General features: G+C 37.0%; 1 protein-coding gene across 1 annotated transcript; it reads left to right on the top strand.

Annotated features, from left to right (window-relative positions):
* The first annotated feature begins 277 nt into the window (after nt 1-277).
* On the top strand, nt 278-25,787 carry LOC142241630 (transmembrane protein 26). The gene is made up of 8 exons (XM_075313415.1): nt 278-471; nt 7,078-7,361; nt 7,426-7,612; nt 7,690-7,844; nt 14,691-14,889; nt 25,012-25,068; nt 25,141-25,353; nt 25,424-25,787. Exons 1-8 carry the CDS (start codon nt 278-280, stop codon nt 25,614-25,616), a joined length of 1,482 nt encoding a protein of 493 aa, XP_075169530.1. The 3' UTR covers nt 25,617-25,787.
* The last annotated feature ends 1,958 nt before the right edge of the window (nt 25,788-27,745 follow it).

Here is a 27,745-nt window from a genome sequence, read left to right as displayed (position 1 = left end):
TCTCTATAACGTTTAATTGTTTTAAACGATGAACTTTCCAGGAGAGATCCTTTTAGTGAAAATTAATTGAACGATTAGACTTTGCATTCAGTTGCGGTTTGTGATTCCTAGAGTTCAGTTCTTTCCATCGGTAAAAAACGCCTTGATAAGCACAGTGGTCAGCCTATCCAGTGATGGTGACTCAAAAATTAAATAATCCTGGCAGCAACATGAATTGAAGTGAAAGTGCAAAATTTTTAGAGAAAATTAAAAAAAAGTGAAAGGACACTTTACAAAAATGGCAAAAATAATATCAACCATTAAAGCGACTTTGACACGCATTATCTTCAGTGCCCACAGCCTCATTGCAATTTGGCAAGTCGTCAAAAATAAAAATGATATGATGTACTGGAGCCTGAGTTGTCCATTGCTGTTATTGCTCTTCGAAGGCATTTTCACCATATTCATAAAGAAGACTCAGGAATGGAGATGGTAAATAAAAATCATAATGAAAATCCCTCAAATCGAAATTTTGCTTAGAAAAAATTCGAAAATTTTCTCTAAAGTAAACATTGGGTTGACGTCATGTTTTCTGGTACTTCGCAGTTTTTTTTTTTACTTTCGCTTTCATGGGTATTCACTTAATGGGAGGGCTCTTTTGATTTTCAATTAAAAGAAAATCTCATAAATTTCTATCTCCCTTTCCCATTTGGTGGTTTGCTTACTTTGTAATGTGTTCGCATAGTCCATTGGAAATGTTGTGGTTGCTCTCTTTTGAGGACCGCTTGGGGTGGGTGTCAAATTCCCAATCGCGTTTTTTTTTTCATTTGAAAATTCATTTTACCAACCAATAATGTTTGACCACTTTACTGACTATTTATTGGAAATGTCTTGTTGGTGTGATTTCATTGTTTGTAAATAAACTTTGTTTAATCGACTTCACAGTAACGAGAAGTAAAGGTATACTCTGTTAATATTTTGTAATTTTGTTTAATTTAATTTAATTAATTCAATTTGGGTCAAAATTCCTTAATTTAATAATAAATCTGCTTCGTTTGTAATAGACCAAAATAGCGATTTCCGACTATATAATGTATATATAATCTTAATCAGATGAAATTCTAGGACGATATAATGGTGTCCGTCTGTCTGTTGTAATCACGCTTTCAATAGTGAAGCTATCTTGCGGTAATTTTTGTTTTTTTCTGTAGGCAGATCAAGTTCGAAGATAGGCTATATGGACCCATGTTAGGATATTTATTTATTTACTCAGCTAATACCAGCCGTTACTTTACAACATATACTTTGAATTATTAATCAAATGGGCCAGTATGGACCCTTTAGGCCAGTAAGGACCACAGCGAGTCAGTAGGAACCCCAAAGTTTAGGTGTTCGAGATGTTGATCAGTAAGGAGTCAATAAGGGATCCGCGGCTCAATAAGTTTCAGCAAATATAAACAGATGGGCAGTAGGGACCCCGTTGAGCCAGACAAGGTTTAAAATTGCAGATATCAGAGACAGTAAGGGCGCATCATATATTCTGCAATCGGCAATCGGGAGAATAGAGCAGGATCAAATGTATAACAATACAGACTTAAAATGGGCCTGGGCCTTTAGGTAAGTAAGGACCACAGCGAGACAATAGGGACTCCGCAGTCGGATGAATATAGCCGGCTCAAATGTATAGCAATATAGCTGAAAAATTAGAAGGCAAAAGCCCTTGGTTCAGCAACCTTATTGTCCAAATTAAGTATAGTTTCCCTTATAGGTAGGTATTAAGTTCGAGTTTAGCCGCTAAAATCGTAATTTTTTCATGATTATCCATTTTAAGGAATACAAACTTTGTAAAAATTTGCTTTGGGCTTTTCCCCATTAAGTTATAAAAAAATTTGCAACAAATATGTAAAGGGTGATTCTTTTGAGGTTAGGATTTTCATGCATTAGTATTTGACAGATCACGTGGGATTTCAGACATGGTGTCAAAGAGAAAGATGCTCAGTATGCTTTGACATTTCATCATGAATAGACTTACTAACGAGCAACGCTTGCAAATCATTGAATTTTATTACCAAAATCAGTGGCAGAAAATCCGCTTTTTTATCGACAAATTTTGTTCAGCGATGAGGCTCATTTCTGGTTGAATGGCTACGTAAATAAGCAAAATTGCCGCATTTGGAGTGAAGAGCAACCAGAAGCCGTTCAAGAACTGCCCATGCATCCCGAAAAATGCACTGTTTGGTGTGGTTTGTACGCTGGTGGAATCATTGGACCGTATTTTTTCAAAGATGCTGTTGGACGCAACGTTACGGTGAATGGCGATCGCTATCGTTCGATGCTAACAAACTTTTTGTTGCCAAAAATGGAAGAACTGAACTTGGTTGACATGTGGTTTCAACAAGATGGCGCTACATGCCACACAGCTCGCGATTCTATGGCCATTTTGAGGGAAAACTTCGGAGAACAATTCATCTCAAGAAATGGACCGGTAAGTTGGCCACCAAGATCATGCGATTTGACGCCTTTAGACTATTTTTTGTGGGGCTACGTCAAGTCTAAAGTCTACAGAAATAAGCCAGCAACTATTCCAGCTTTGGAAGACAACATTTCCGAAGAAATTCGGGCTATTCCGGCCGAAATGCTCGAAAAAGTTGCCCAAAATTGGACTTTCCGAATGGACCACCTAAGACGCAGCCGCGGTCAACATTTAAATGAAATTATCTTCAAAAAGTAAATGTCATGGACCAATCTAACGTTTCAAATAAAGAACCGATGAGATTTTGCAAATTTTATGCGTTTTTTTTTTTTTTTAAATTATCAAGCTCTTAACAAATCACCCTTTATAATTTTATGCCTTTTTCTTACTGATTTAGTTTTCACTTTAGCGATTTTAGCGGCTAAACTCGAACTTAGTACCCACCTTATGGCAGAAATCGATTCAGATAACGAGAGCAATGTATACACCGAGTTATAGTTTCTGTACAAAACGTTAAGTGGATTAAATAATTTATAGTTATGTCTACCAAAAGTCAGTCTTTAAGAGTACAAAGTTTCTAGGAACATTATAGCAAATACAATACCTTGCTTAAACCTTCTACGCTCAAGAGAAGGAAGATCAATTAACATAAAACGGCTAGAATAAGGAGGTAAGTCACATAAATTATTCCAACCAAGCCCTCTCAAAGCAAAAATAAGAAACTGCTTCTGGACAGATTCAATACGATCAATAGAACAGCGATAACTTGGTGACCAGACAACACATGCATACTCCAATATCGGCCTAACCAGAGTCGTAAAGAGCCTTTTTGTCAAATAAGGATCAACACACTCCTTAGACCATCTCTTAATGAAACCCAAAACACCCGTAGCATTATTTATACATTCCTCAATATGAGGACCAAAGTCAAGCCTGGAATCCAACAAAGCGCCTAAATCATTAAATCTAAGCACATTCTCTAGCTTATAGTTCCCAATACAGTACTCAGTTTGTTCACAAACTCTACGAGAAAAAGTCATCTTCATACACTTTACAAGCTAAAGTATCACACAATTAGAAGCACACTATTCGATAGCCCCTATATGGGAAGGTGATGAGTGTCATGTGGCCCTTGGTTACAGATGAGACACACGTCAGCTACGCTGCTATCAATCACTCATATGTGGCAATTGAGGCGGCTGCACTTATCTGGCCTCAGTTGGATTAAAACTACCCTGGTCTGCCGTTGGTCGAGCTCCGAGAACAAGATTATCCTTGTAGCTTCTAACCGCTTCAGCTACAGTATCCTCATGAATTCTGTTCAGACCTGTCTGGTATTCTGCCTGATCTAGAGGCTCTCTTTTGTAACGCTGTATCTCGCGCTAGAAGGTGAAGGTCAACCCTGGGTGGTGGTTGACTTCACCTTCTGATTTGGGTGGCAACTTCGATAGCAACCCAAGAGGTACTGCTTTGAGAAAATGTAATTGTGTCGATGCACTGGAATGATCTAGGTTTCCACATAAAGGTGATCCAGGGGTGTACTGCTATCACAGTCTGGTCTCTATTTTATTCCACTGCGTGTCGCTCGTTTAAGGTGTCCACACTGGTGCTTCATAGTTTACCACTGACCGGCCAATTGCCTTATATGTAGTTAACAAGGTTTCTTTGTTCGCACCCCATGTCCTGCCGACGAGCGACTTGAAAACCTTGTTTCTACGGCGGAGCTTATCACAAATTGCAGTGGCATGAGCAGACGACTTAAAAAGACTGTCAAATTAGACCCCTAGAATCTTGGGGTAATTTGTAGTCGGAATTATTTGGCCATCGACTCTGACATTCAATTGCACTTCCGCCGTCCACGTAGTGAATAGTGTGGCTGAGGATTTGGCAGTGAAATAACTGGTAACATCAGCGAGGTAGACGTTCAATCAATCGCATCAACAATGGGTCCGTATGATTGTACAATCTTCCTCTTATGATACAATCTCGACGCCATGAGGAGGGGGTGGAATAGAGGACAAGTAGAACTTAAACAGTGCCGGAGATATCACCTCACCTTGGGGAACTCCCTGTTTCACTCTACGGGGTCTCGACGTCTTCTCAGTACATTCCATCTACGACTAGCGCCCGCACAGATAGTTTAGAACCCAACGTTTGGTTCGCTGAGCCTGGCGTGTTTGACCGTATCGAATAGGTCAAGAGCAACGAGGACCGTCCTCTGACACCGCTTGGTCTGGTTGAGTCCTCTATTAATGTATGTTGAAATGGTATGCAAAGCCGTCGTCGTACTCAGTGCTTTCCGGAATCCAAGTTGATGGTTAGCAGCTGAAAAATTCTTCGCACGCCTGGGGAGGAGTAGTGCCTCAAGCGTCTTGGCTACTGGCTAGAAAAGGGATATCGGTTTCACCTTTACTCGAGTTTTTGCCTGGCTTCAGTAGTGGAATCACACTACCCATTTTCCAGACATCGGATATAATGAGCGATTCCAAGGTCAAATTGAGGAGTCTGGACAAGTACTCAACTCCCAGCGTTCCCAGATGATTCAGCATTAGCATAAAGATTCCATCGGGGTCCAGCGCCTCAGATGGTTTCGCGCTGTTGATAACATTGGCAACTTCGGTTATGGTAAATTGTGGTGTATCATCGGCTCGGAGACCACGAATCGGACGAGTGGCTTTCCTTTTCGCACTATCATTCTCGGAATGCTCGACCAACTGTCGGTTCAGATCAGTCACCGCCACGTCGACAAAGGCGACTGCGATCCCATCATCCCTTGTGGTGGGGTTCGAGAGGGCTCTCACTGTTGACCACAATTTACCTGTTCCTGTGCCTATGTTACATTGCTTCAGGTGCTGCAATCACCGTGCAAAATGTGGAGTCATCTGTCTGTTCTGCCAAAGCTATGGCTCTCTGGTCATTACCTAGAATGTCAAAGTTCATTGTGGGCATTAAAGTCTCTTAGGACCAATCACTTATACCCACACAACGGCCGCTCAATTATTGAGCTATAACCAGTATATCTCTAATATGAAAGCCAGCCCACCACCTCCACTTCTTGTGCGATCCTTGCGTATCACAGTGGAGCAGGCTGCATTCAGCTTAGTTTCTTGGACCTCCGCGACCCTGATCCTCTTCCAATTCATAAAGTCCACTATCTCACTAATCATACTTCTGAGCCTGTTGGCGGAGAATATTGTTGTGCGGCAGATGTCGGTGGCCGCATAATCTGAGGATCCAACGCTGCTGCTGTCCTGCCATGTAGTCAGTATGACTATACTCCCGCAGCGATGTTAGGCCAGAACAGTTCTGGAAGTGCACCCATTCTAAGCAGCGGTTACAACTCACCGAAACCGATCGGTGGTGAATCAGGTCTCGGCAGACCGAACAGTACCATGGTCCGGGGTTTCTCTCCATCCCGGCTCGGACCAAACGGAGAAGGCTACCCGGGATGCACCTTCTCCAACACAAAAAGATCGGGTCAATCCGGGGCAGAGAACCTGCCACCGTAGTGCATTGGCTAGCATGCCCGCCCACCATGCATAGTGTCGTGGGTTCAACCCCAGTTTCGACCAAACACCAGAATGTTTTTATTGGTGGATTATTCCCTCTCAATAATTCTAACGTATTTCAAACTTCAATGAGAAAAAGTAGTCCACCGAAATTGGGGCGAGCAACTGCAAATGCACATTACAGAAGGAACCAAACGTGAAGAAAAGTGAAAAAGACGAATTACGATAAAAGTGAAAATTGAAATATTATTGTGTATGTAAGTTACTTGTTACATATACACTGAAAAAAAAAATATTGTCGTGAGGTCAAAGATTTCATGTCTTTAAAATACGAATGCAAATTTTGCTTAGCATAGAAGACGCATTTCTCTAGTATAAAGTTTTTTTCCTTGACCAAAGGTCGATAAACTTTTCAATGAAGTCGTATTGTCCTTATAATTAAGTGATTTGATTTAAAAATGGATATCATAACATGAAAGAAAAAATGTTTGGGCTAAGGTCAACTTGACTTTAATAATTTAGAAAAAATCTTTAAATTTAATGAAATTGCCTTTAAATTTGTTGTCTTTTTGCATCTTGATTACAAAGCAAAAAATCGTTCAAATAGAGGACATGTTTTTCAACACTTTATCTTAAAGACGTTTTTTACTTGAAACACAGCATAATTTCTACTAGAAGTCTTGTCTTAATTTGGAAAATAAAGTCGTCGTTAACTAGTTTTTAAAGGACTTTGATAGCATATGAAGAAAAAAAGCTTAAAAAGCGAAGAATTAAAATTTGCTTCCTAGAAGCAAGTACACAAAACCCGATTTTAAAAGAGAATTGTGTCTTAAAAGTATCCTTACTTGAATTCTCCGCTTCTTTGGCTCGGAATCAATACCAAATTTTTTAAAGTAAAGACAAAATCTTTGGAACCGGGTATGCTTTTTTTCAGTGTAGTTGCAATAGGTATCTGCTGTAATTGAACTCTAAAATGATGACTGCCTATTGAATGACTACCATGCTAAATGATATAAAAAGAATTGCGATAGAGGCCAACCATCCTTTTTTTGTGTATATGATCCAGATTTCTGTATGATTTTGATATTTTTTAAATAATTTTCTCTTTGTTTATAGGTTTTGCCCTTCCGTCTTTCTATATTTGGGAAGTATTGTACCAGCCATTTGGCTTTTGGAATTTCATAAAGTTGAACGTAGATTATCTGGTAAATCAAATGAAGCTAATAGCACCATTGCCAATGAGCTCATAACACACCTTGGAGTACCAAAAGTTAATGAAGATACATGGATAACATTGATCGAACAATTCCTGATGTTAATTCTAATTGTGGGTCGATGGTTACTGCCCAAAGGTGATTTGACCAGGGATCAATTGAGTCAATTATTATTGGTTTACATTGGTAAGTTCTTCGGTAAATGGAATCAAGCCAAGTCAAACAGTGTCGACATATTTTTCTCGCTTAGGTACCGCTGCTGATATCATAGAGTTTTTCGACTCCTACAAAGACGACTCAATTGCAAAGATACCTTTATTGGTGTATTTAACTTTGGGAATTTGGTCTTGGAGTCTTATGCAATTTACCATTGTTCTATCGGCTACTAGAGCTCGACGACCCAGAGGAGGTGGTTCAAATAAGAAAGAAGAGCAAGTGTCATCAGTTTTTTGTAAATTCCATGGAATTTCTATAAAATTGATTTTCTTTTCTGTCTCTCCCTTACGCCTTTTAGACCACCAACTGATTGCTGTAATAATTGCTGCTGTGGCATAGATGTTTGGGGTATTGTGCTCAACGTCATATTACAAGATGCCCCATTTCTGACATTTAGATTACTCATCATCTTCCAGTATGACATTATAAGTTATATGAATGTATTTTTTACATGTAAGTAAATGAAGTACAAACTTTGTATTCTATACGAGGAAAGTTCAATAAGTACTTGGTCTAGTAATAGAACAAGCATTTGGATAAGTGGCGACTTAGTTTTCATCATAACTTACTTCCAATTCTATATTCTATATATAATTGGTTCAGTGATGCTGTAACTTGTTTAATTTCTTTAAAAATACGTTTTCTCAAGGCCTGCAATATACGCCTCCTTGTTTGAGTGTCAAAAGGTGGGTAAAAAAAAAACAAGTATATACGGCCGTAAGTTCGGTCAGGCCGAAGCTTATGTACTCTCCATCATGGATTGCGTAGAAACTTCATCTAAACACTGCCATCCACAATCGAATTACGTGAGTTGCGGTAACGCTTGCCGATGGCAAGGTATCTTAAAACCTCCTAACACCATCTTCTAAATTGTATGTAAGTCCATACGTGGTATATATTAAATCAAAAAAGATCGATCCAATACGTATATAATTCAGTTTGACAAAATAGACATAAAATTTTGACAACATTTTCTACAGAAATAAAATTTTAACATAATTTTCTATAGAAATAATATTTTCACAAAATTTTGTATAGAAATAAAAATTTTGACAAAATTTTCAATAGAAATAAAATTTTGACAAAATTTTCTATAGAAATAAAATTTTGATAATGATGAAAATTTTATTATGAACCGAATAAAATTTTAACAAAATTTTCTCTAGAAATAAAATTTTGACAAAATTTTCTATAGAAATAAAATTTTGACAAAATTTTCTATAGAAATAAAATTTTGACAAAATTTTCTATAGAAATAAAATTTTGACAAAATTTTCTATAGAAATAAAATTTTGGTAGATTATTTTTGGCTCTAGTGGCAACCATGATTATGAACCGATATGGACCAATTTTTGTGTGATTGGACCAATTTTGGTATGGTTGTTAGCGATCATATACTAACACCACGTGCCTAATTTGAACCGGATCGGGTGAATTTTGCTGCTCCAAGAGGCTCCGGGGGTCAAATCTGGAGAATGTTTTATATGGGGGCTATATATAATTATGGACCGATATGGACCAATTCTGGCACGGTTGTTAAAGATCATATACTAACACCACACAGAAAAAAATATCACCAAAATATTTCCAATTAAAAAGTTAATTGAAGTTGAATTTTTTTTCAATTAATAAATTAATTGGTACAATTAACTTTTTAATCAAGATAGAAACGTTAAGTTAATTAAGTCAATGATTGAAAATTTTAAATTTTTTAATTAAAAAGTTAATTGATACAATAAACTTTTAATCAAATTCGGAAGACTAAGTCAGTTAAAAAAGTGATTAACATTTTTTTAAATTTTTAATTAATTTTTTTTTTTAAACAATCAATTGTTAATCCAAATAAAAATTCTAAGCCAATTCAAAAGGTAATTGAAAATAGTTACCTTTTTTTAATTAATAAATTAATTGAGTTTTGCAATCAACATCAATTAAATTTTTAATTGAATCAATTAAAAAATTAATTGAAATTTGGTAATGACATCAATTAATTTTTTAATCAAAATTTTTTTCTATGCCCAATTAAAACTGTGATTGACTATCATTTTCGTGATTGAAGACATTTCAATTAAAACATTAATTGGATCAATTAATTTCGTGATTGAATCAGAAAAATTTTTGTTTGTGTGCATGTTCCAAATTACAACCGGATTGGATGAAATTTGCTTCTCTTGGAGACTTCGCAAGCCAAATCTGGGGATCGGCTTATATGGGGGCTATATATAATTATGAACCGATGTGGACCAATTTTTGCATGGTTGTTAGAGACCATATACCAACATCATGTACCAAATTTAAGGCGGATCGGATGAAATTTGCTTCTCTTTGAGGCTCCGCAACACAAATCTGGGGATCGGTTTATATGGGCGCCATATATAATTATGGACCGATGTGGACCAATTTTTGCATGGTTGTTAGAGACCATATACCAACATCATATACCAAATTTCAGCCGGATCGGATGAAATTTGCTTCTCTTTGAGGCTCCGCAAGCCAAATCTGGGGATCGGTTTATATGGGGGCTATATATAATTATGGACCGATGTGAACCAATTTTTGCATGGTTGTTAGAGACCATATACCAACACCATGTACCAAATTTCAGCCGGATCGGATGAAATTTGCTTCTCTTTTAGGCTCCGCAAGCCAAATCTGGGGATCGGTTTATATGGGGGCTATATATAATTATGGACCGATGTGGACCAATTTTTGCATGGTTGCTTGATATCATATACCAACACCATATACCAAATTTCAGCCGCATCGGATGAAATTTGCTTCTGTTAGAGGCTCCACAAGCCAAATCTGAGGGTACCTTTATATGGGGGCTATACGTAAAAGTGGACCGATATGGCCCATTTTCAATACCATCCGACCTACATCGATAACAACTACTTGTGCCAAGTTTCAAGTCGAGAGCTTGTTTCGTTCGGAAGTTAGCGTGATTTCAACAGACGGACGGACGGACGGACATGCTTAGATCGACTCAGAATTTCACCACGACCCAGAATATATATACTTTATGGGGTCTTAGAACAATATTTCGATGTGTTACAAACGGAATGACAAAGTTAATATACCCCCATCCTATGATGGAGGGTATAACTAGCAGCAGTTCGCCAGATATATATTTAGCTTCGCCTGCTCTGATGATACATGTCGTGTCCTGGCAACTCGTCATTTTAATGACATCAGACCACCTCCCCATATTTCTCTCGATTGGCTGAACCTCTGAATTCTGTCAGGTAGACAACTGCACCGGCATCAGAGACTACTTCGATTGCTGCTTCAGTGGGCTTCCGTCCCCCTTATTCATGTTGCCCAGAGGACGTTTCGGGACATCATCAACGCAGCAACGGCTCACTTCATGGTCGCCGATTGAATTGCTCTGGTGAGACCCAACAAGTCAGCAAAAGCAGCGGGACTCGACCTTTAAGAGCGCTGTCTTGCTTACCCTGCTATTTCTCGAATCAGATAACTTGAATATAGAGATTAGTATGATAGTAGATGAGCACAAGCGATACAAGCAATGTAGTCTAGGCTCAAATACAGGTAAATTGGTCTACAGTAAGAGTCCTCTCAAACCCCGCAAAATGGATGATGGGATCTCAGTTACTTTTGGCAACGTGATGCCGAATAGATGGGCGAAGTTTTTTAAACGGCTGTTTATTGAGCATTCTGACAGTGATAGAGTGAGAAGGAGATCCAGTTGTCGCCTTGTTGTTATCCGAGCTAGCGATACTCTACAATTTACCTCAGCCGATGTCGTCAACAGCGCAAATCATTCAGGGTGCAAGCTCCCTACGAAACTTTAATGTTAAAGCATCTGGGAATACTAGGAGTTGATTACTTGACCAGATTCCTCACAATTTTCGAGCGACCAACCACCAACATGGATTCCGTAAATTTCACAGCCAATAACTTTGAATTTGAATGCCATTACAACATTAAACCAACCCAAAACGTATTGAAGGTATTCAATATGGACTGGGACTATACAATCATGACATCCGAGCCACGTATCGTTTAAAATTCTACCTAGCTGATCTTACAAGTTATTTCACTACTAGGAATTTTGAGGCTAATAATAGCCGTTTTCCATTTCACTCGGTGGACCCATTTTCGGCTTTAATTGATCGTGTCTAAGTTTGTTTACGGCTTCTTTTTGACTAATCGAATTCCAATGCAAGGCATTTTAGCATATTATATTACTGTGATCACGGCGGAGAACATGAGACTGACATTTCAGAATCCACATCCATCTGATTTGGAATATTTGCTCCAATTTGTCAAAACAATAACCTAAGTCTTCAAACAAAGCTCAGATTATTCGAGTCCAATATGAATTCTGCCCTGATGTATGGATACCAACGGGATCGGGAAACGATTGTAAGATTTGCAGCCGAACGGCCTCCCGCAACGCAGAGTTTTTGGTGGATGGGCTTTTAGAAAGTTAGCCAAAGATCCACTTTTTGTTGGCCCATGTTAAAGCTTATATCTAGCCCGCTTCAAGTGACGCAGACAACATTGAAGCATTTATTCGTGAGATACCGGACTAAGCGCATGGACCATTTGAGGCCAAGTCGCTGTCAGCATTTGCATGAAGTAATCTTCAAACATTAAATTTTTGAATTTTATGTGTTTCTTTTTCATTGAAAAAAAAAATATTCTATAGCTTTAAAAAACACTTTATAATATAGTCCATACCGCCCGACTTTAGTAACTTGCTACTTCAAGTTTTAACGACTTTTGCCAAACAAATACGTGGTTCCAATGATCATCACCTTTCCGGACATTCTTTATCGTAGCTAGGGATACCAGATGAGGTTGCCGAAATCCGGGACATTGCGCCGTTCATTCGGGATTTGTCGGGACAAGCAAAAACAGTCACATTTTTTGAAAATAGTTGCCTACACGCAGAGAAGAAACATGATTGCCACAATCATATTCGAAGAGCAAAATAATATGATAGCAGCTATTTTTGCGGCGACCATGTAACATTTTAACCTGCAACCATGTTGGCTCAGTGAACATGGTTCTAAGAAAAATACAATTGTCCTCATCTAAAATGTTATTATATTGATAAAAAGAATTTTGTTTCCATTAAAAGACAATGGTCACGATCTAAAATGTTATGTTATTCGTCAAAAATGTTTTTCTTCTAGTTAAAAGAACATGGTCACAACCTAAAATGTTTTGATTTTTATGAAAAAACTTTTTTCGTCGTCGAAAAAAGGACGCCACTTGAGAAAAGAAAACACAAAATCAATTTTATTTATTTGTTTTTATTTATTTATAAACTAATTCATTGTTTATTTGTATTTATAATGTTGTGCAAGCAAACTTCACATATTTTTACACACTCTAGTTTGGTTCAATTTCAACAATAAGAAATCATTCCATATTTACTTCGTGCCCATCAAATGTACAAACACAGACATCATATAACTGCAAATAAAAATAAATTATACCATATGTCAAAATGCAGAACAAAAACCAGGTACATTTGTTTCAATTACACTTTCCTTTTTTGTATTCACATAAAACCACGTGCCCTTTCTGAATAAATAAATTAACACAAAACACAATAATTCCGTATTCTCCGTCCATTCCAAGAAACAATCAACACACGACTGACGCGCAAAATGAAGATCGTGTGTACCTGCTCAATGTTTTTATAAAATTCTTGTCGCTGCAAAAAAATTAAAAAATTAAATGGTCACGAAAACAATGTACATGGTCTTTATGGCCATGTAATGCTTGTAGACATATCTATACGTAAACTATAAAAATACTTTTTTCTTTGCAAAAAAGTAAAAAAAATTGAATGGTCAGGTACATGATTTTCCTGACCATATAATGGTCTCAAATTCTATCATTTAAATAATAGAACATGTTTGCGGCATTTGAGAACCATTTAAATGCTTATTGCCAACATATATTTTTCTCCGCTCGAAAATTATTTTTACAAAGACAAAATACATGGTTTTCGCGACAATTAAATACTCTAAATAAGCATTAAATGGATGCGGCAACCATGTCCAAACATGTTTTTTCTGTGCGTGTATATTTTATCACTTGGTAAATTTGCGTAAACCCCATGTCGTTTACGTTGGAGCCTGTGAAACTTTCTCCCAAGATGGCTGTGATGATTCTATATCAAGTTGTCTCTTGAAAGTCGGGAGGCTAAACCCTTTACTGCCAATCACTTTCGGTTATGGCAAACAAAATTTAGATCTAAGGTGGCATTCGCTGTTTCTTTCGTAGTGCCTTTCGATACTAGGAATTTCGGTATCGCCATGGACATGAATTTGGGTATATTTCGCACCACAGTTGGCGATTGTTATAGTATCAAAATCGAGTTTGAAATGTTGGCAAGGAATTTGTGAACTGATAATTATAATTTGTAAAAATACATTTCAGAGAAAAACGTGAATTTGAAATATGTGCGAATATTTTTCAACATTTACTGCTCAAGTGACAGCTGATAATTCGAAAGACATTGATAGTCACTTGATTTCTTTCATTTAGTGATGAGATTGAATGCAAAAATCTGACAGACAAACGTACATATAAAAGTATGAAAATCCAAAACCAAAAATATTTTTGAAAGCGATTTAATTTAAAATCGCTTTCTTTTCTAAGAAATGGGAAAAATTAAAACATATGCCTTGAGCAATTGAAATTGCGGGATTGTTTGGCAAATTTTGTGAAAGATTCGGGACGCTTCCTGGAGACGAAATTCCGGGATAATCCAGGCCATCTGGCTAGCCTAATCGTAGCACATTCAGAGAGAATAAAAAACAAGAGGACGAAACTGTAAAGCGAAACTGCGTCAGTAGGTGGCAGTCATGAGGAACATTTCTCTTCTTGTGTTTTTATTCTCTCTGGCACATTCTTCTGGTCCAGTCCACAGTTTCGTGACCTTTGGTGTATTTTTGTTCGTTATGTTATTGATGTACTTTACTGTTTATGATTAAACCGCCTGGTATCGTATAGCCCAAATAAATAAATAAAATTAGAGAAGGACTGCTCTTCTTCAAACTTGCCGTTCGTAAGAATGAATATATCCCACATATTAATTATTATAATGAGATCCTTCCATCTTGCATTGATACTAGAACCATGTGAAACCCATCGCATTGGTAGAAAGTCTTGATCAAAAATGTCGAAAGTTATTCGACAACTTATTACTTCCTTCTAAACGAAATTTGGAACCAAACAAGTTCTTTGCATTATCCTCTCCAAGACGATATAAATTTGTTTAAAATGATTTAAGAGTATTTTTTTTTATTTCAGGTAAAAATTCTCTGGTTATTGTTTTACAATTGTATCGCCTGTATGTTGTGAATGCTGAATTTTGGAAAAATCGCCGTGAAATGAAGATTTCTTCGAAACAGCGCCAATATAAATCAAAACGACGTAATGATGATGATCCCAATGGCATTTATATGATCTCATCAGATCGTGGTGGTGAAATGAAGAGAAAAATTAAAAGGTTTGTATTTGAAATGCTATTGTATTCCATTCTATTTTGATATTTTAGTTAATATATTTTTATTATGTATCCAGAAAAATGTTGTACTTGAAATGTATGTAGGTGTCCTTAAATATATTTGCGATATTGAAAAGAACTTCCCTCAAAAGAAGGGTATTTGGATCCAGCGATTCCATTTTAAGAAGATTTTTGCCAAATAGGAAAATTTTTAGTTTGGAGTATTGATGGGGATTTTCAGAAATTTGATAATTTTGTGGGGATATTTTGGAACACATATCCGTATAATAAATCAGGTGTACAATAATTAGATAGAAATAAAAAAATCATTCAAAACAAAATTTTTGACAATTATTTATGATTATTTGTTGCTCGGTAGAAAACCTTCCTTTAACAGGTTGGCTGATAAGTCCCCGGTCTAACAAAGAAAAACACATTTTTTTTGTCAAAATTCGTTTTTATTATTCAACATAGTTCCCTTCAAGAGCGATACAACGACTATATCGACCTTCCAATTTTTTGATACCATTTTGGTAGTACTCCTTTGGTTTTGCCTCAAAATAGGCCTCAGTTTCGGCGATCACCTCTTCATTGCAGCCAAATTTTTTCCCTGTGAGCATCCTTTTGAAGTCTGAGAACAAGAAAAAGTCGCTGGGGGCCAGATCTGGAGAATACGGTGGGTGGGGAAGCAATTCGAACCCCAATTCATGAGTTTTTGCCATCGTTCTCAATGACTTGTGGCACGGTGCGTTGTCTTGGTGGATGGGGGTATATTAACTTTGTCATTCCGTTTGTAACACATCGAAATATTGCTCTAAGACCCCATGAAGTATATATATTCTGGGTCGTGGTGAAATTCTGAGTCGATCTGAGCATGTCCGTCCGTCCGCCCGTCTGTTGAAATCACGCTAACTTCCGAACGAAACAAGCTATCGGCTTGAAACTTGGCACAAGTAGTTGTTATTGATGTAGGCTGGATAGTATTGCAAATGGGCCATATCGGTCCACTTTTACGTATAGCCTCCATATAAACGGACCCCCAAATTTGGCTTGCGAGGCCTCTAAGATCCGGCTGAAATTTGGTACATGGTGTTAGTATATGGTCTCTAACAACCATGCAAAAATTGGTTCACATCGGTCCATAATTATATATAGCCCCCATATAAACCGATCCCCCGATTTAGCTTGCGGAGCCTCTAAGAGAAGCAAATTTCATCCGATTCGGCTGAAATTTGGTACATGGTGTTAGTATATGGTCTCTAACAACCATGCAAAAATTGGTTCACATCGGTCCATAATTATATATAGCCCCCATATAAACCGATCACCAGATTTGACCGGTAGCCCCCATATAAACCGATCACCAGATTTGACCTCCCAAGCCTCTTGGAAGACCAAAATTCATCTGATTCAGTTGAAATTTGGTACGTGATGTTAATATATGGCCTCAAAAATTGGTCGACATCGGTCCATAATTATATATAGGCCCCATTCAATTATATATTTGACCTCCGGAGCACCTTGGAAGAGCAAAATTCTTCCCATTCGGTTGAAATTTGGTACGTGATGTTAGTATAGGGTATCCAACAACCATGCAGAAATTGGTTCCTATCAGTCCATAATAAAAGTTAGCTCCCATATAAACCGATCCCCAGATTTGACCTCCGGTGCCTTTTGGAGAAGCAAAATTCATCCGATCTGGTTGAAATTTGGTATATGATATTTAACAACCAGGTGAGTTGAAATTTGTGGATGACAGTCTTTCGTAGAAGTTTCTACGCAATCCATGGTGGAGGGTACATAAGATTCGGCCTGGCCGAACTTACGGCCGTATATACTTGTTTCTATTAGTGTATCCGATGGTCAGGGCTATGGTTGGATTTTACTCTTTGATCATTCTTTCAGTTCCATATGAGTAGTCATATGGCTACAAAATTTGGGAGCTATTCCCACTTCATCTATAGAAAAGCTTTTCTAGTATTCTGTCTCCTTCATTTAATAGTAATTTTTTATATAATTTCTTTGCTTGAGAGCACCTAATTACCTACCATATATCCGACAATCAAGACTAAAATCGGAGATTTTGCACAAGAAAAAACTACAAGTTACGAAACTAAAGACTCCTAAATTGAAGTGCAATATCTTTTATTTTAAGGGCACTGCATTCGGCAGATAACAGTATTGAACACGAAGGAAGTCCAACCATAAGGAGAAGACATACTTACTAGGAAATGACATGACCACGGGGGAGAATTTCGTTCATAAAGCACTGTGCACGTAGAACGCTATGATTTTACAGAAGCCGTATTGAGTTGTATTTTTATGAAGCGCAAACCGAAACCAAATGTACAAGCACTAAAGTTCAAATTTAGCATTTATAGTAGTAACTATTTCTCTCGTAGTCAAAAATATATTTTATAATGAACTTCAATAAATATTTACTTTACAAGAAAAATATTAATTAAAAAATACAAATTTAGGATACATATTGCATTTACTGAGTTCTTTATTTTCACTTATACGCCCAGAGAAGGAATATGATCACCTTCTAGACCAAACGGTTATTTTTGGACGATGAATATGTAACATGTTTGTCGCAACCATGTAATTTTCTCGGACATTGTGTATCTGATTTCGACAACCATTTTAGGTTTGGCGAGAAAAAACATTTTTACGACAAAAATGTAATTTCCTCCCCAACCAAAAATACAATTTTGCTCTAGGAGGTGACCATATTCCTTCTCTGTGATATTTCGGGCTCACTCAGTCCATTGTGATGCCATAGTGGTGAACTTCTCTCTTATCAATGAGTGCTGCCCGATTGTATGTTTAGCCCAATGATAAGGGACCTACTTCTTATAGCCGAGTCCGAACGGCGTTCCACATTGCGGTGAAACCACTTAGAGAAGCTTTGAAACACTCAGAATTATGCCAGAGGGTATAATCCACTTTTTAGTGTTCGGTCGAAACTGGAGTAGAACCCTCGACTTTATGTATGCAAGGCGGACATGTTAACTACTAAAACTAATGATAAGATATCCAAACAATAAAACTACTTTTTTTAAAAAATCGTAAGGAAAATCTAATATCGAAAGATATATATGGTAGGTATATCTAAATCTGACCCAATATCAACCAAATTTGGTTCACATTACGATAGTAAAAACTGTACTACTCATGGAAAATTTAAAGCATAGCTCTGGCTTCTAGGTTCATATAAGTTCATATTGGGCGAAAGATATATTGGGGCTATATATAAATCTGAACCAAAATCAATAGAATCCAAAACACATACCTGAGCCAAATTTGAAGTCGAATGGATTAAACTTGCGACCTAGATTTGGATTACAAAAATGTGTTCACAGACAGATTGTCTTGGCTAGATTGACTCAGAGCCTGAGGATTATTGCCAAAGACACAATGTGTCTATTTCGTCTCCTGTTGCAAACATATGTACTATGGTATTGCAAGTAGTACAAGTTACTGGAAAAAGTTAGACGTGTAGATCCAAGGGGATGCTTCACCTGCACGAAAGAGGTCAGTTATCGAATATGGTTTCGAATCGAGCGGTTTGTGAACAAACAAAATGATCGGATTAATTTGCCAAAGGGGTCAGCAGAAAATTTGCACCAGAACTCACTCACCGCGGATGGTTATACGGTGGGCCGTCGTAACGGCCGATAGACATATTCGGCACCAAGAGAAAAGACATTTGAAAAAACAGCATGTGTTTTTGCCTTGAGAGCACCATTTTATGTATGGCGTACTACGAGTAAGTCAAAATATTCAGAGAAAAAATATCGAAAGGGCACTATACTCTTTTTAGAGTTGGGACAGTAAAATAAAAAAGGAAAACTGTGAAAATTTAAACAGTAAAATGTATAAAAACAAAGTGTAGCTCCTCATTATTAATAAGTAGTCTAATAGGAGTTGACTGAGTTTTGTCGCTAATTTTTTTTTTTTATTTTAGAGGCAAAACTCGAGTCTCTAAAAGCAGAATAACATAACTTTTTTTTTGGCAAATTGTATTATAACTTGGTGGGGAATGATCCAAAGCAACAATTGAAAAAGTTTTGCTTCTTTAAAATGAATGAAATTATTCGTCAATAAAAATTCATATTTTTTGTATTTCTAAATACGATAAATTTTAAATGCATTTAAATTGGTGTTAAATGCTAGTAAAAAATAGTTCACGCCTAAATAAATGTAAATGTATATTGTAAAATTGTTTATGTTTATACTCGACTTCACTTTCTTCAGTTGGTAGAGTTTTTGAATTTCTTCGAAAATTTCAAACTTTTATACAAAAAACATTTTTTGTTTGTTACAAAATTGTTATTTTTGCAATAATAAAATAACATTATATCCAAAAACTCAGCCCATTTCATTTATATCAAGCACTGTTCTTTTCTGACTGTAAATCTTTAATAATCCACATTTCGAAGTTTTATTGCAAAAATTTAATACAGTAATACGTAATGTCGAACAACTTTTCCGAATTTTTAGAATATATTTAAAAATAAATGTAAAGAAAAATTGGTGTTCAGTCGGAGCAGGGATTGAACCCACTACCCTTGGCTTGCAAGGCGGACATGCCAACCATTGTTCCACGTGGCCAACAAATGTATTTTTTCCTTAAATAATGTTTTGTTTGCATCGGCTCGTGGGCGCCGCAAAACTATGCTATATAAATATAATTTATAACGATAATTGTCTGTGGATGACAATAACCAGTGGATAGTGTGTTGGCTTACAGACTGTATGGTCCTCGGTTCGATTCTCCGACCAGGCGAAAGGTAACATTTAAGAAATTTATAAAATTGACTAATATCTTCAACATTGTTTGTATTACAGAAAAAGGTGCTAAGAACTAAAAAACCTTGTGGAAGTAAGAAAGATGTGAGGGAATATGCATTTAGGCAGAAAAAAATATTTTTTTGAGCACAATCTTCTTTGGGAGAAAATTCTTCGAAGCATATAATATTTTTGGGCTCAAAATGCTTCCAAACACATAATATGTTCACATAAAACAAACATAATAATGTTTCGGCAATATCCAATAACATACATATGTGCTTCCTGCAAAATATGTTTGGAACATATGTTAGAGAAGCGGTTTTTTTGAGGGTGTAGATCTACATTTTCGATATTTCAAATTCTTCAAATTTGATGGGTGCCATATATAAAGGCTTATGTTTCCATATACATATGTTAAATCTGAACCGATTTGGAGAAAAGTTTGTAGACTTCTAGAAAATCTCGCGACCTTAAGTCTAGAGATTTTGATTTCTTTATTTAAATCAACTAAAAAATTTAAGAAACATTTAAATCTAATGCCATTATTATACCATGTCGCAAAATTGAATTTATGATTTACCGTTCGATAGATATGTATTAGAGATTTGTAAAAAGAAAACGGAAAACCTACACGCAAAGAAAAAAAACGTTTGGAAAACGTGTACCGAAAACGTTTTTCTTTTGTTAGAGTTTTTTGAATTGCTTCGAAAATTTTAAACTTTTATCACCAAAAAAATTCGTTTGTTACAAAATTTTTATTTTTTCAATAAAAAAAGTTATTTTTGAAACAACAACACAGTCCATTTCGTTTATATCAAACACTGTTCTTTTCTGACTTTAGGTCTTTAATAAGACACATTTTACAGTTCAAAATTTAATATAGTACAATGTAATGTTGAACATTTTTTCGGAATCTTCCGAATATATTTGGAATATATGTAAAAAAACAAAAGCAAAAAAAAAACTTTGGTCGAAGCAGGGATCGAACCCACGACCCTTGGCATGAGAGTCGGACGTAGCTACCACTGCTCCACGGTGCCAAACTAAGTGTTTGTTTCTGTTAAATAAACTTTGTTTATTCGGTTCGTGGGCGCCGCAAGCTATGCTATATAAATATAACTTATATGGATATTTATCTATTGATGACCATAACAGGTACATAGCTCAGTGGTTAGTGTGTTGGCTTACAAAGTGCATGGTCCGTGGTTCGATTCTCCGTCCAGGCGAAAGGTAAAAACAAATTTTAAAAATTTATAAAATCGTATAATTTCTTCTACAATGTTGGTATTACAGGAAAAGGTGTTAAGAACTAAAAATCCTCGTGGATGTGAGAAAGATGTGAGGGACAATGCAATTAGCAAGAAAATGATGTTTTTTTTTTGAGCTAGTCTTTATGAAATTGTTTTACATCCTGGAAAAGAATAAACGTTTATCACAAAAAGTATATACTTTTCTTCCAAATACACTTCCTTACAACGAAATGCAAATGAGAAACGAACTTTGTTTGTCTAAAATTTCGTTTGGGAGGAAAGAATTATTTTTTTGCGTGTATATATGGTGCTTTGTCTCAATCAGATCCGAAATGATGACCAAATTTGGTACACATTGCTGAAATGTTGTACTCTCTGTGCAAAATTTGATGTAAATCGGAGTGAAATTTTGACCAATGGTGGTCATTAAAGTCTAAATCGTGCTAAAGACACCATGTGTGTTTTCCGTCTAATAACCCGTTCCACATTTGGGGATCCTCTCATGTCCGAAAAATATCTGGAAATAAAGATTAATTCAATTGATTTTTGATAATTGATTATGATGTTGAGATCCTGTTATTTCTTCAATATCCGCTATTTATAATCTTAAGAAATAGATTTGATATCTGAGAAACGTTCACATTTAGGATACAATAACTCCATGTAGAGTAGTTGTAATGAAAAAGTACCAAATGGACCGCGGTCATGCGACGGTTTTTTTGGCAGTCGAAAAGTATCAAAAAAAGTACGAAAGTCTCAACTTTATCAACCCTGAAATGGACCAATGCAATGGTAGGAAGGGCGACGAAAATACTATGGTGTGACCCAGACACGAAAAAGACTGGAGTACGACGACTGTCAAGAGAGTTGTGGGAATAATGGAACCGGGCACCTAGAATTGAGAGCACATCTGCGCCGAATAGGGTCAGCAGAGGATGTTGTATGTAGGGGGTGTTTTGATTATGATGACACCGTGGAACCCTACCTTTGTCACTGCCCTGCCTTTACTAAGCAAAGACTTAACCATATCATTGGAGATGTGATTCGGGGCCTAGTCCAGCTTGGAAACAGGGACTGGAAACAAATTTAGGGAATTCATTAGGGTAACAGTGCACCTGAAATAAATGAAGGGTACGAAGGAAAGAAGAATTTAGAGAGCGATACACGCAAAAAAATAATTCTTTCCTCCCAAACGAAATTTTAGACAAACAAAGTTCGTTTCTCATTTGCTTTTCGCTGTAAGGAAGTGTATTTGGAAGAAAAGTATATACTTTTTGTGATAACCGTTTATTCTTTTCCAGGATGTAAAAACAATTTCATAAAGTCAAACTCAAAAAAAGAAAAACATTGTTTTCTTGCTAACTGCATTTTCCCTCACATCTTTCTCACATCCACGAGGTTTCTTAGTTCTTAACACCTTTTCCTGTAATACCAACAATGTAGAAGAAATTATACGATTTTATAAATTTTTAACATTTTTTTACCTTTCGCCTGGACGGAGAATCGAACCGCGGACCATGCACATTGTAAGCCAACACACTAACCACTGAGCTATGTACCTGTTATGGTCATCAATAGATAAATATCCATATAAGTTATATTTATATAGCATAGCTTGCGGCGCCCACGAACCGAATAAACAAAGTTTATTTAACAGAAACAAACATTTAGTTTGGCACCGTGGAGCAGTGGTTGCTACGTCCGACTTGCATGCCAAGGGTCGTGGCTTCGATCCCTGCTGCGACCATAGTTTTTTTTTTAATATGTTCCAGATATGTTCGGAAGATTCCGAAAAAATGATCTACATTACATTGTAGTATATTAAATTTTGAACGGTAAAATGTGTCTTATTAAAGACCTAAAGTCAGAAGAACAGTGTTTGATATAAACGAAATGAACTGTGTTGTTGTTTCAAAAATAACTTTTTTTTATTGAAAAAATAAAAATTTTGTAACAAACGAATTTTTTTGGTGATAAAAGTTTAAAATTTTCGAAGCAATTCAAAAAAACTCTAACAAAAGAAAAACGTTTTCGGTAAACGTTTTCCAAACGTTTTTTTTTCTTTGCGTGTACAAGCCGAATACTGGCTTAAGTGTATGTCAGCCGACGTTGAGACAGGGCAACCTGAATCCTCTTTTCAACATAACCTAAGTCAACTGTCATATAGGTTAGGTTAGGTTACATTGGCAGCCCGATTAAGTTTCAGGTTCACTTAGACTATTCAGTCCATTGTGATACCACACTATCACTAAAAGTACCTATTACATAAGGGCATACCAACAGATTCTAGTTCCCCTGGAATATGAAAGGTAGTTCCTAGCCTTGCTAACTCATCCGCTTCGCAGTTCCACGGTATGTTCCTATGGCCAGGTTTCCATATTAGGTGAATATTTTACTGCTCAGCCATCTCGTTGAGAGATTTGCGTCAGTCGATGGCCGTTTTCGAGTTAAGGAACACAGAATCCAAGGATTTTATTGCAGGTTGACTGTCTGAGTATATATTAATGCCAACATTTGTTGGAACATTACTTCTCAGCCAATTCGCCACCTCTCTAATGCTAATATTTCAGTCTGAAAAACACTACAGTGATTAGGTAATCTTTTCGCTATTCGAAGTCCCAGGTCTTTGGAATGTACACCGAAACCCACTTGTCCATCCAATTTGGAGCAATCAGTGTAGAAATCTATATGACGCTTATTCCCTGGAGTCTGTGTGCACCACGCCTCACTGTCGGGAATTAAAGTTTCAAACTTTTTGTCGAAAAGTGGTTTCGCCAGAGTGTAATCCACTACGTTTGGCACATATGACCATACCTTTTTTCCGACCACAGCGATAGCTCGCGCAACCGCACATCCGTTGTTGCAGCTGACTGTTTGGCCAAAATGTCTAAAGGCAGTAGATGCAGCATGACATTAAGCGAATATGTTCCTGTCTTATTGAATGCGCCTGAGATACACAAGCAAGCCATACGTTGAACTTTATCTAAACTTGTCGACTGCTGAAGTGCCGGCCACCAGAGTACGGCACCATATAGCATTATAGGTCTAACCACTGCCGTGCACTATTTTCGGTTTTAGTCCCCCATTGTCCTATTGCCTTTTTACACGAGTACAAAGCTATCGTTGCTTTACTCGCCCTTTCTTCTTAAGCTTAAAGTTTAGCTTCCTATCCAAAATAACGCCAATGTTATTTAATACCCCCTAAGGATAGGCGACCGGACATATCCCACAACGGACGTATCGCCCAAAATGATTTTTGGGCATTATGACCTCCCTTGGGGTGATGGGAGAGGACATAAAGCCCAAACTTAAATTGGGCGATTTGATCGCCCCAAGGGAGGTCATAACGCCCAAAAATCATATTGACCATATGTCCGTTGGTGGATATATCCGGTCGCCCTAAGGATATGGGCTTAACCGTGGGAGTTGTGCGATCTTTGTAGTACATGTCTAGTTCTGTCTTTGCAGGATTTACCCCAAGACCATTCTCTTTCGCCCATTTCTCAGTCATCCGGAGGGCTCTCTGTATAATATCTCTGATTGTGGATGGGAATTTTCCCCTGACTACTAGAGCCACATCATCAGCGTATCCTTTCTTTTTCAAGGAAACCAGAAGGTTGTTTATAGCAACATTCCATAGAAGAGCTGATAGAACTGCACCTTGGGGATGCCTGTTTTCACATACTTTTATATGTTTGATTGTTCTAGTGTGGCTGAAATATATACGTCTCTTCATTAGAAGTTCGTCTAACAGCCTACAGAGTTGCCAGTCCATTTAATATCGAGCTCGGTTGGACGTTATTTAATGCCCCTTCGGTGCCTAGAAACGCCACAATTGTGTATTCATTAACAGATAGTGAGCTGTCAATAAAGCTGACAACTCTGATATAAAGTTAGGTTAAAGTGGCAGCCCGATTAAGATTCAGGCTCACTTAGACTATTTAGTCCATAATGGACAACTCTGATATAAGATCGAATAATAATAAAATGATAATTGGTTCTTGATTTTTTTCGACAGCTTAAAATACTGCCAATTGTATTGTTTAGAATTTATAAAATACGAATGACTTTTTTTCAGAGCCAAAGACTATTCAGATGATGAGGTTGTCTACAAAAAGAAGGCCAAAAAAGACAAGTAGGAAATTACAAATTTTCACCAAAGACTTCTATCTTAGTTATTTTTTGTTTATTCTTTTCTATTTGCCAGAAATAAGAAACGTAAGCGTAAAGATACCGGATATTCCACAGCCAGTTCACAAAATCTCTATTCAACCAAAGGTGATCCAGATAAGGGAGCAAGGCGAAAGGATAAAAAGGCTAAAAAAGGCAAAAGAGATCGAAGTAAATCACCCTGCAGCAGTGATATTGTGGAGGCTCGTAAATCCAAACATGGCAAAAAGTCCGATAAATCTGATAAAAAGTAAAAATACAACTTAGAAGTATTCAGTCTATTGTAATAATATCTAATGGATTTTTTCTATATTTTTTAGAAAATCGAAAAGAGTTGATGCTGTAATCGAGGAATCCAATAGTTCAAGTAGCTCTAGCGACTCAAGCAATTCCACTTTACCCAGCTATGAAGTCATCAATGAGAAGAAATCGAAATCGAAACATCGTAAACGTGATTCAAGTTCCTCTTCAAGTAGTGACTCCTCGGATACTTCGTCTTCAGAATCATCATAAGACGGTGACATCTATAGGTCAACTGTGACCTTAAATAGATACCAATAATTTTGGATTGGCTCTCTTGCTAAGGCTTCGGGGCCTAAACTACACCTATTTTGAAAATTGGTGAAGCATCTTTTGTATATGGTTGAATTCCCTGAAAAAGCCCATAGGAAAAATAAATTTTGTTAACCGGCCATTGAAATGAAGAAACTCCTTTCGAGATTTCTTCCAGGGCCTTAAGTGATTTTGTAATGAAAAGAAATTAAAAAAAAAAAAAAACTAAAAATTTGTCGAAATGCCCAACTGAGCATTCTTAGTCTAGCCTTGGTAATGATAAAAAAATTTGGTATAAATGTTCTTTTTATAGTATGTATGTATCTGAATTTATTTAAATATTAAAGAATTGTAAGAAAAATATTATATAAGATCCGATTGAATTTTTAGTATGACATTGTAAGGACTATTACTTAAAATTTATATAAAAATTAAAAAAAGAAATTAAAGAAATAAATTTGAAATTATGAAATTGAGTATATTTTTCTTTTGCTGTAAGATATTTTTTTTTTGAAAAATCTATATATAATCCAAGCTATCTTTGTTTATTTGTTTGTTCCGGGTAAGTTCGGAGACAGCTGAATCGACTTACTTGAAACTTTCAGTGATCGTGAAAATATGGTACCTCGTTTTTCGCGTAGGCGACCTCCCCTTTGTCTGAAAATTGAAAATTGGACCAAAGTTGACCAATTTGCTGGAAATGTTCAGTGAATGTTGGGGATGACATCTAGACCAATATCCCATACTTTAGTTTTCGATATTTGGTCGGGCAGGGGGACCTCCCCTTTGCACAACTTTTTTTACAGTACAGTGAAAAAATTTAGGTTCTCCGATTTACTTGAAATTTATAGAGGTCGTGGGGAGAGATTATGAAGTTAATTTGGTGTACGTGATTTTTTAATATTTTAACGGGGCTTCCCCTTTCCTGCCTTTTTGGAAGATTGAACCTTAATTCTTTGATTTGCTTGAAATTTTCAGAGAAGGTTGGGGTTGGTATCCAGACAAAGATCCGCTACATTAGTTTCCGATGTTATGTTCGCGAAAATGATGTATCAGATTTCCGCAATCATTGTTCCATCCCAGCAAAAAAAGTGTGACGGGTATCGACTGAAGTTATAAATTTGGGCAATGACCAAGAGTTAGGCCCAATTAGTCGACCTGTAGACGGGTCGACAGGTGGCGATAATTTGACAAGTCGGACCTTTTCCAAGGTAACGGCATCAAAAGGAGGTAATCCCTCACGAAAGAGATTCAAAGAACGCAGAAATGCTTTGTTTATCCTAAAGAAATTAGGATCAGTCGACCCAAGCACGTTGTCGGCTAAACAAAGCGATTCCTTAAAATGGGCTCAAGGAATTCTTGAGGCTGGAAAAAGGGAACGATCACCGGATGAGCTGCCATCCTCCAAAAGGGATCAACGATCGTTTGCCTCAGTTGCTAAAGACAGCCTTGTGATGGCTATCATAAATAAAGGAGCATTGGACGGTATGGTTCCAAAGCAAAAATGGGGGGAAATTGAGAATGCTTTGTCTGGCGTCTACTCACAGGTGCTGGAAAAGTTTCCCGGCCCAGATCCTCGACACCAAGAGGCTGGTTGGTATCAAGGACGATTTAAGCTAGTCGCATTTGAGGACCAGAGGTCTATAGAATGTTTTAAAGCTGCTCTGATATTAATTGGTGAAGTTTGGGAAGGAGCTGCTCTAGAGTTAGTCGAGAAGAAAGACATACCGGCTAGACCAAGAGCACATGCGTGGATACCTGCAAACCCTCCTGACCCTGAATCTATTTTAAATAGACTGAAACAATGCAATCCAGATCTTCCAACAGCTGATTGGAAGGTTGGCCGTTTGGATGAAGTGGATGGGCCAAGACGGCATGCAGTGTTTATATTGAACACTCAGTCTTTGCCACATCTAGCAAAGTCCCAGGGCCGTGTATGTTATGGCTTTCATTATATCCAAATGAAGGTGTATAAAAACGATCAGCTAAAGGATTCAGAAATGGACAAGCCTCTGTCTGAATCAGAAGTAAGCGGATCCTCTTGCGAAGTCGAGGGGGATACCAAGACATTTGAAGACATGGATAGATAC

This window comes from Haematobia irritans, chromosome 1 (assembly GCF_050003625.1).
Source record: "Haematobia irritans isolate KBUSLIRL chromosome 1, ASM5000362v1, whole genome shotgun sequence".
In the NCBI taxonomy this organism is placed as follows: Eukaryota; Metazoa; Arthropoda; class Insecta; order Diptera; family Muscidae; genus Haematobia; species Haematobia irritans.
The sequence above is the reverse complement of the archived record's forward strand: the minus strand, read 5'-3'. Positions and strand labels throughout refer to the sequence as shown.

Coding starts and splice junctions, on each gene's coding strand:
- LOC142241630 (XM_075313415.1), top strand. CDS start 278: ATGGCAAAAATAATATCAACCATTAAAGCGACTTTGACACGCATTATC. Junction 14,890..25,011: donor ATGAAGAGAAAAATTAAAAG/GTTTGTATTTGA, acceptor ACTTTTTTTCAG/AGCCAAAGACTATTCAGATG. Junction 25,354..25,423: donor TCCGATAAATCTGATAAAAA/GTAAAAATACAA, acceptor TATATTTTTTAG/AAAATCGAAAAGAGTTGATG.